The sequence below is a fragment of the Molossus molossus genome, unplaced genomic scaffold (genome assembly GCF_014108415.1).
Source record: "Molossus molossus isolate mMolMol1 unplaced genomic scaffold, mMolMol1.p scaffold_m16_p_17, whole genome shotgun sequence".
NCBI classification, from domain to species: domain Eukaryota; kingdom Metazoa; phylum Chordata; class Mammalia; order Chiroptera; family Molossidae; genus Molossus; species Molossus molossus.
Window position 1 is genome coordinate 23,027,893 of NW_023425352.1, and position 9,069 is coordinate 23,036,961.

Sequence of the window (9,069 nt, forward strand, 5' to 3'; positions counted from 1 at the left end):
TGCCACCTCCACTGGGACAGAACCAGACCCCCCCCCACCCCCCACACCCCCACACACACTTATCTTTACCCTCTTCCAGGTCCCCTGGGCTACTAGGGTGAGGGTGTCTGTTTCCTGCCACTCTTGCCTGCCCATCACCCTCCATCTTCTGTCTGTTTTTCCTCTCTGCTCTTGGGCCCAAAACATGATAGGAGCTCAATCCTGTTGAGAGAGAGAGAGAGAGAGAGAGAGAGAGAGAGAGAGAGAGAGAGAACAAACTCCATTCTGAGTCAGGCCATACTACAGCTGGGTCCAGAACACAGGACCCTCCCCCCATGGCCAAAAAGCATTAAAGAATGAGGCTCCTGTGCCCCTCTGTGTGTGTTGGAGCAGCAGGGGTGCCTCATACATCTGCACACAGCTGGCAAAACAATGCACCTACCCTTCTCTCACATCCCTGGTCCTCTCTCTGAGGCACAAACTGAGGTCCCTGCCTGGCTCTCTTTTGTCTCTTATTATTCATTTAGTTTGTTCATTCAATAAATGCATGAGGAGACTTTGGTATATGCCAGGCTAGCATAGAGCATAGATAGAAAAATTCGGGTCCCTTCCTCCCCAAGTTCACAGTCAAGTGGAGAGAGAGGCAGAAGGGGAGACAGACAAATTAAGCACATCCCTGGCAATCTGATGTGACTCCAAGGAGGTGTGTGCTAAGTGGCACAGAGGAACTGAACAGGTCAGGGAAGGCTCCCCCAAATGAATTGAGCACTAAAAACAGAGCAAGGGGTGCCAGGAAGGGAAGTGATAGAAACCCTTCTTGCCCCAGGGTGAGGGGAGCAAAGAATTGGGACCAAAAGAGAGGGCTGTTTTGGAGGCTGCAGAATATGTTCACCTGGGCCTTGAGCACCCCTGGAACTGTCTCATCCCCTCTCTCCCTGACTCTATCACTCAGTGGTTTGCATATGTCCCCCCCACACCCCACACACACTTCCAAAGGGCAGGCAATCTCCCTATGCAGAGCTCAAGTGCCTGGAAGTTGGGTCCTTATGGTAGGGCCACCCTATCAATAGGCTCTGAAAGAGTTCAGTTCACAAAAGAAATGGGGAGGAGAAAAACTGGAGGGATGCTCTCCAAAGGAGTGCCCTGGCCACAGACCCTGCCCCCTTTGGTAGACAAGGTCCTGAAAGCTGGACCAGGCTAGAGACAGCAGGGCAGGTCCAGAAGCAGGCTTGGAGCTTCTCCCGAATTTTGGAGCAGCCGGCTCCCTACTCCTCAGGCCTGTGAGGAGGCAACTTCCCTCCTCCAGTCCCTTCCTCTATTGATCTACTTGTGGCCTTAACCTTTTCTGGATCTTCAACTAACTTTGAGAATATATTATGTAATACTGTCCCTGGGAAAAAAATGTGCCTACTTGAGCTCACATACATAATTTAATACACAATTTCTGGGATCTGCAGACCTCTGAAGCCCATTCAAAGAGCCCTCGGGGACCTCTGGTTAAGAACCTCACGGTTCTGGGATTAAGACTTGAGTCAGAAAAAGGCTGTGTGACTTTGAATGGGTTACTTAACTTCTCTGGGCCTCATTTTCCTTACGTATAAAATTGGGGTAATAACAGTAGCTATCTCACAGGGTTGTGAGTAGTATATGAAATAAGTAAAACTCTTAGCCTGAAGCCAGGCACACACGGTAAAGGCTTATGGTGTTTATTGTTATGGTTATTGTTGTTGTTACTGCAGATGGTGGCCCAGGGCAGAATATAAAAACCAAGTGGGCAGTCCTGGTTCAGCCAGGGTGGCAGAAGAACATCTATTGGAGTCTACTTCTATAGCAGAAGAAATCCTCTCTGAATTCAAAAAGGAGAGTCTGAGTAGCAGGTCCCTAGGGGGACAAAAATGATCCCAATTGGTGGACAAGTTAACTCATTTGAAACGATGTCAGAACATTTTATTTATTTATTTATTTATTTACTTATTTATTTATTTACTTATTTGTTTGTTTGTTTATTTTTAGGGAAGCTCTGGCCTGAGGGCCAACGCTGGTGCTTACACAAATAATCTGGAAACAAATGGGGCTACCAAAACAATCTGGATTAAAGCCAATGGAGCCTTTGGGAGTTTACTTGAATTATTCTCCTGTGCTAAGGAATACGTCATTTTGTTTGGGTCTACAGGGTCCCTTTATCCCGGCAATTCATGCAATATGCTTTCTTTCCTCTTTGTCTGGAATATTCACTAAACTAGGAGGGAAGCAGATTTTTGGCAAAATAATACCTTCCCCTTCCACTGGAGATAGAATAAGGCTGGATCCTGGTGGTATGATCAGCAAGCACAAATTCGGGAGTCAGGATATAGTATAGTACAGGCTCTAAAGGCAGGCATTTCTCTGTGGAGCAAACCCAAAGGACAAACTACTTCCATCTCCAGGGGAAATGCCACTGGCTCAGATTATTTGGGGGATGAGGATCCCACAGTGTCTTTCCAACCCAACATGGGACCCCAGGAAGGGAGTTGGACAGAAGGTTAAATCCTGGAGAGCAATGGAAGGGTTCCTTCTCACAACCCCCACCCTTCTGTCCCTGAGTTACTACTCCTTCCAATTTTCACAATCTGCAAAACTCTTCTGAGGGGGGACAGTCAAGGCCCAAGCCTTTTCCCTCCACAGTATACAATCATTTATACTTCATTTCTTCAATTAAAAACTCATTCAACCAATACACAGAGGGTGCTAGGTGCTCGCCTGGCCTGCACAGGTATGGGGTGTATGAAATTCCCAGATCAAGGTCCCTGCCCTCAAGGACCTCCTGGTTTGTCTGGTGGGAGAAGTGAGTCTGACCACAAATACAATACACAGCTCCCTGCTCTGCAGGAAGGGTATGGGCAGCTGGTGGATTTGGGCTCCCAGGAGTTCAGAATATTCCAGCCACCCACACACTAGAGTCTAGAGTGGGGGGAAACTTTAGGGTATGGAAAAAGTTGGTGGTGGGACAGTTGGGCTGGTTTTTGAAAATAGCCTGGATGAGGCAATGCATTCAGGGGACTGTAAACAACAAAATGGGTGGGTGGCCTCCCCCAGGTACCCCTTGAACTCCTAGCTATGCCAGACTGGAGCTGTTTGGCTCTGGAGTTGAACAAATTAGGCAAAAAAAAAAAAAAAAAAAAAAGCCTCGGGATTGAGCCACAGGTACTGGTGGCCAAAATAAGAAGAAGAGGTTTGTGATAGTAGGTGGAAGAGGTAATAAAGCAGGTGATTGTAGAATGTCCTGTTCACTTTGACATGATGTGGTTGATACTAAAGGTCCCAGGAAACAGTGCCTCAGTTGAGAAATTCTATGCTCCCGCCCCTCTGCTTCCTAATTACATTCCTCATCTTCCTGGCAGCCTCATAGTAACATGAAACTTGGCTGTCCCTGGGCAACAGCAGGGGTGTCCTTAAGATACCGTCCTACAAGCCATTATCAGGTGTGAATACAGGAACAGACAGGCAGAATGGGGGAGGAGGAGTATGGAAAGAAGCCCCTCCCAGGATAGGGACCCAAGAGTCCCTGTTCTCTGCTAGAATGGGGATGTGGCTTGCTTTAGGCTTTGGGGTGATGATAGGAAAGGGCTTCAGGTCAGAGGCTGAGACAGGATCCTGAGAGCAGGAAGTGAGAAGAGAGGGCAGACCCCTCTTGATCTCAGAGCTTCCAAGCTGGCAGGTCCAGCTCCCTGGTGTCCTCTCCCTCAGGTCCCTCTCCACCATCTCTGGACTCGGATTCCTTGGTTGCTAGGCCCAGCATCACCTCATGGTTCCCAGAACAGCACTGATGCACTAGAGACAGGCCTGCCTTGGGGATAGTCTGCAGCTCTCTCGGGGAACTGAGAATTCCATTCTCACCATTCCTGCCTCTGAACACCTGTCCTCCCCAAAAAATGTAGGGCAAAGATGGGGAAGAGGCTAAGTAGCTCTTCGCAATGCTTCCAAGAAGGCCAGGTGCAGACACTGGGGTCCCAAACAAGAATCCTTTCTCCCTACACTGTCCCTTTTACTCTGGAGAGCTGCAAGCCATGTTCCAAACAAATACCTAAAAGGGAGATAAAGCAACCAATCCATCTCTGATACACTGAGGACCCTATGCTGGACATATCCAGGGAGAGATCCTGTACCCGGCCCCACAGCCAGCTTGGCTCACTCCCTCTCTGGGGCAGGTATGGGGGGGTGGGTAAGAAATCCAAGAAGTCCTATTTTCCCATTCTAGCCTCTGGACTGGGCCGCAGTCCTCTGCACTGGCCTTTCTGGGCCCTTCTCTCCACCAACCAGTGCTGCCGGGTGGCACTGCCTGCCCAGGAGTTTTACAAACAAAGCCAGGGAAAGAGCTGGAACTGTGTGGGGAAGGAAGCAGTTCTTCATCTCTTGGCTCCAACCCCCTTTACCTCACCTCCTTTCGCCAGGTGCAGAAATGGAAAATTAGGGTGATGGGGCCAGCAGCCTCACACAAACCAGATGAGGGAAGCAAGAGAGAAAAGAGCCTGGGGCACAATCCCCTTGGGTGCCTCAAGGGAATGTAACACATAGGTAAAGGTTCAAACATGCCTATATACCCACAGGTTCACATTTGTTTACACAAATATACACATGGAGGACAACACAAAAATATACACATTCAAAAATATAAACACATTCAAATACTGATGCACACAAATGCTTGCCTGATATACACAGAATGCGGAGTCGTAGAGTTCCCAGACCCTAGTCTGACCCGAACCCCGGACTCTGCGGGTTCCTAAGAGCGCAAGCCCCAGCCACCGCTGGCCCCCCTGGGTCCCCGCCCCGCATCCGGAACAGCTGGAGTCGGCCGGGCGAAGCCGGGCGCTGGACTGGGCGGGGCCCGCAGCGGGGCCACGGCCGGGGCCGGCAGAGCGCAACGGGGAGGCCCGAGCCGGCCCCCGTTAGCCCCGGCACCCGGCCCGACTGCCGGTCGGAAGCCAGTCACCAGGCGGCCTCTAGAGCGTGGGCTCGAGGTAAGAGTACAAGACTGCCTGAGGAGGTAAAGCTCTCCCTTTGGGATGAGGCCAGAGGAGAGGTGCCTAGAGCCACCACCAGCTCCCACCCCGCCTCTCAGCTGGGGAAGGTTGAGTCCCCTAACTAGTCCTCTCTCCCAACCCCTGGGGTTCCCACACTCCTGTGTCCCGGGTCGCCTTATGCAGGGCTGCAGAGCCCGTTTGGACCTCCTGATTCTCTCTTCCCCAGGTGCATGGCCCAAGGCCACGAGTGGGGCAAGAGAGCCTAGGAGTAGGGGCGCTGGGTCCTTGATCACAGCTCGGCAAAGTCAGCGCTGGGCGCTGGCGGGTCCCACCCAAGCTCCTTGTCTTACCTGGACCGCGTGGCAGCCGCGTACCTCCCTGGCTGGGCTCTCGCCGCCCTTCTCGGGCGTCAAATCCCGGGTCAGAGAGCCTGAGACCTCCGGGCCTGCGCTGCCCTCGCAGCCAGGCCGGCGGGAGGCGGGTGCGCCAGGAGCGAGGCTCCTAGTTTGGGGTGGGGGCGGCGGCTTTTCAGTCGTCTGAGGTTCGGGTGCAATAAAGGCACCGCTAATGTAATTTACAAACAGCTCGGGCCGAGCGCGGCGCAGCGCCCGGACTGACAGGCGCATTAGGCAGGCTAATTCCAGCCGGCTCCTCCTACCCCCGGCCCGCTAATTAATGAGCTTCCCAACTTAGAGCCGCCTGCATTGGACAGACTGAGAGTGAAAGAGAGGGCGAGGGAGAGGGAGAGAAGGAGAGAGAAGGGGGGAGCAGAGAAGAGAGAGGGAGGGAGGGAGAGAGAGAACAGGAAGAGAGAGGACAGAGAGAAAGAAGAGAGGAGAAAGACAGGGAGAAAGGAGAAAGAGAAAGAGAGAGACAGAAGTGCCGCTGCAGATAATTGATTACTCCTCGATCAAGGCTAACTTGTTAGCAATAGTCAATTGCCCCATCTCTCCGCCTCCCCTCTCAGTGAGGAATCGGCGCCCTCGCCTCGGCTCTTCCAACTGCCGCCTCCAGGACCAGGGGCCAGGAGTCGCCGCGGAGCCACCTGACACCTTTAAATAGCACCGGGGCTGGCGAAACTGGAGCCCCGCGCTGCGCGCCCCGGCTCGGGCCCCGGATTGCTGGAAGCCCCGGGGGCGGCAGCGCCCGCGTCAGCACCCACCTCCCGGGGCCCCGTGCGGCTCTGCTCGCCTCTGCCGCTACGCTAATCGGCCCCGCGCCCGGCCGGCGCTTGGCTCGCTCCCTGCCAGCGCCCTGACAGGCGCGGCCTCCTTTCCTCCCGCCGCTGCCGCTCTCCCGCGCCGCCCGGTGCCCGAGCTGCCCGCGGGCTGGGTCCCCGCGGCCCAAGCCGCCCCGGCCGGGCCCCCAAACGAGGCCGAGATGACTTCCAAGGAGGACAGCAAGGCGGCGCCGGGGGAGGAGCGGCGGCGCAGCCCGCTGGACCACCTGCCGCCACCCGCCAACTCCAACAAGCCGCTTACGCCGTTCAGCATCGAGGACATCCTCAATAAGCCGTCTGTGCGGAGAAGTTACTCGCTGTGCGGGGCGGCGCACCTGCTGGCGGCCGCTGATAAGCACGCGCCGGGCGGCTTGCCCCTGGCGGGCCGCGCGCTGCTCTCGCAAACCTCGCCGCTGTGCGCACTGGAGGAGCTCGCCAGCAAGACCTTTAAGGGGCTGGAGGTCAGCGTCCTGCAGGCAGCCGAAGGTAGGTGCTGCCACTGGATTTCCCTGCGCCCAGCACCCAGAGCCCTGTTTCCCGTACCCAACGCGCTTGGTGCCCTGTGCCTCTGCCCGCCTCCTCCCGCGCCGGCCGGCCGGGCCCTCCAGCCCAAACCGCAGCTGCTAGAAGTGGAGATGGGTGGGACAAGACCCAAACCCTATTTCCAAGGATCTCTGGATAGGCCAGAGTGGCTGGGAAGGGATGGCGGGAACACAAGATCTCTCTAGAGTCGGCCTGCTTCGCCTGACTCCCTCCTTTTCCCAGTGGCCTGGGCACTCTTAGCTCTGTTCCTGGGATGAGGAATGGAGAGCCTTTATCTGGGAACTTTTGAGTAAGGGTAGAGTTGGGGTAATTAGGAAAAGGTGGAGTACCAACATTCATACCGAAGTCAGGACTTCCCAGTCTGGCTCCCTCCTGCTCTAGCAACCTTGGGTCTTTCAAACCAACTCTTGTGCGGTGGGGGGCGGGGGACGAAAACAAAACAATTTTTCCTAGGGACTTCCGGTAGAAGAGAGACTGGGGAATGGGGTTTGCCCCTGCCGAGGCTTGCAATAGTCCGGTAAGCCTAATCAAAACCGAGAGGGGAACAGTGGCAAACCGCAGGCCGGATGAGCCTGGGCAAGGTGAGCCAGAGACGGGGTGGGTTTTCTTCTCCCCTGGCGCAAGCCTATACTATGGTTTCCTCACAGGCCGAGACGGGATGACCATCTTTGGGCAACGGCAGACCCCCAAGAAGCGGCGAAAGTCGCGCACGGCCTTCACCAACCACCAGATCTACGAGTTGGAGAAGCGCTTCCTCTATCAGAAGTACCTGTCCCCTGCCGATCGCGACCAAATCGCGCAGCAGCTGGGCCTCACCAACGCTCAGGTCATCACCTGGTTTCAGAATCGGCGCGCCAAGCTCAAGCGGGACCTGGAGGAGATGAAGGCCGACGTGGAGTCCGCCAAGAAACTGGGCCCCAGCGGGCAGATGGACATCGTGGCGCTGGCCGAACTGGAGCAGAACTCGGAGGCTGCAGGCGGTGGTGGCGGCGGCTGTGGCAGGGCCAAGTCGAGGCCTGGCTCTCCGACACTCCCTCCAGGCGTTCCGCAGGCCCCAGGCGCCGGGCCCCTGCAGCTCTCGCCCGCTTCCCCGCTCACGGACCAGCCAGCCAGCAGCCAGGACTGCTCGGAGGACGAGGAAGACGAGGAGATCGACGTGGACGATTGAGTGGAGCCCAGAATCTTCCGCCGCCCCGGGCCCCTGGAGCCCGTAGGCCTGCAGCCTACCGGACCGGACCGCTGAGGGGAGCTGGGACCTCCTCTGCAACTCCCGCGTTCTCCCCTCTCCCAGGCCCGGACTCGGCTTCCAGCAGCCGCCTCTTCCCTCTCGAAGCAATAAACCCGGCTGGCCGGCGGGGCCGGCCACTGCGCACGGCCTCCGCCGCCTCCGGAGCCCTCGCCGTGCAATTCTGTATGGCTTCTGTATAAATATTTAAACCTATATAGCGGGTTCTTCCCACCGCAGCCTGACTTTTTTGTTTCTTTGTTTTTTTATTTTTTTAAATCTCGGAGATTTTAATGTTTTCAAAGCTCTCAGGCTGCCGGGTTTGCTGAGGTTGAGGCAGAACCGAGGGTAATGGACACTGAACCCCGCGGTCTGGAGGAGGGAGCCGCCCCGACTGTTTTGATTTTTCTCTGCATGTGGCGAATGCACCGGCTCTCTCCCTCCTCGCCTCCCTAGGCCTATTGCAGTTGACTTCTGTTATTTCCTTCTGCATTTTTCCCGCGTGGGAAGGGACTGAGGTGGGCAGCTGGGTCCTGACTTGCAAGTTTCAAATTGATCTTTTCCTGCCCCCGCGAGAGAAATCTGTTTTTGATGCCATTTCTGCCTCCCAATGTCCACTAACGCTATTTTTAAGATTTCTCCCCACCCTCTCTCGGTTTCCTCGGACTGACTGCTGGGGTTCGGGTCTTAGGGACAAAACGGGAAAATCCAACCAACCAAGCAACCAACGAAAAAGGAACCCAAAGCCCTAGAATTATTTTTTACTCTTTTTAGACTTTTTTTGCATGTGACAGAGACTGAGAGGAGGCCAACAACCTAAGCCCTCACCCCACCTCCTCCACAGCTCCGGGTCTGTCTTGCAGTCTCCAATGCCCTGCTCCTAGCTCGACTTGGCCAGACAAGGGTGGTCAGATGAGGGTGCGTCCCACGTGCCCCTTTCCTGCTCCTGCCCTGCCTTTTCCTCCCCAGACTGTACCCAAGGCCTCTTTCTCCGATAAATAAAGTCTTTGCCATTTTACTAGAAGCGATGGTGACCGAGTCTAAATGAATGGGCCCTATTCAGGGAAGCCGTGGCAGGCTCAGTATCTCGCTTATATGCT

At 55.1% G+C, this 9,069-nt stretch overlaps 1 protein-coding gene across 1 annotated transcript; it reads left to right on the top strand.

Annotated features, from left to right (window-relative positions):
• The first annotated feature begins 6,237 nt into the window (after positions 1 to 6,237).
• Positions 6,238 to 8,203, top strand: LBX1 (ladybird homeobox 1). Its single transcript, XM_036265778.1, has 2 exons — positions 6,238 to 6,687; positions 7,392 to 8,203. Exons 1-2 carry the CDS (start codon positions 6,363 to 6,365, stop codon positions 7,910 to 7,912), a joined length of 846 nt encoding a protein of 281 aa, XP_036121671.1. The 5' UTR covers positions 6,238 to 6,362; the 3' UTR covers positions 7,913 to 8,203.
• The last annotated feature ends 866 nt before the right edge of the window (positions 8,204 to 9,069 follow it).

What these genes read in the sequence shown, in the direction of transcription:
- LBX1 (XM_036265778.1), top strand. Translation starts at nt 6,363, where the DNA reads ATGACTTCCAAGGAGGACAGCAAGGCGGCGCCGGGGGAGGAGCGGCGG. An exon ending in CGTCCTGCAGGCAGCCGAAG is followed by an intron (nt 6,688 to 7,391) that starts GTAGGTGCTGCC and finishes GTTTCCTCACAG; the next exon opens with GCCGAGACGGGATGACCATC.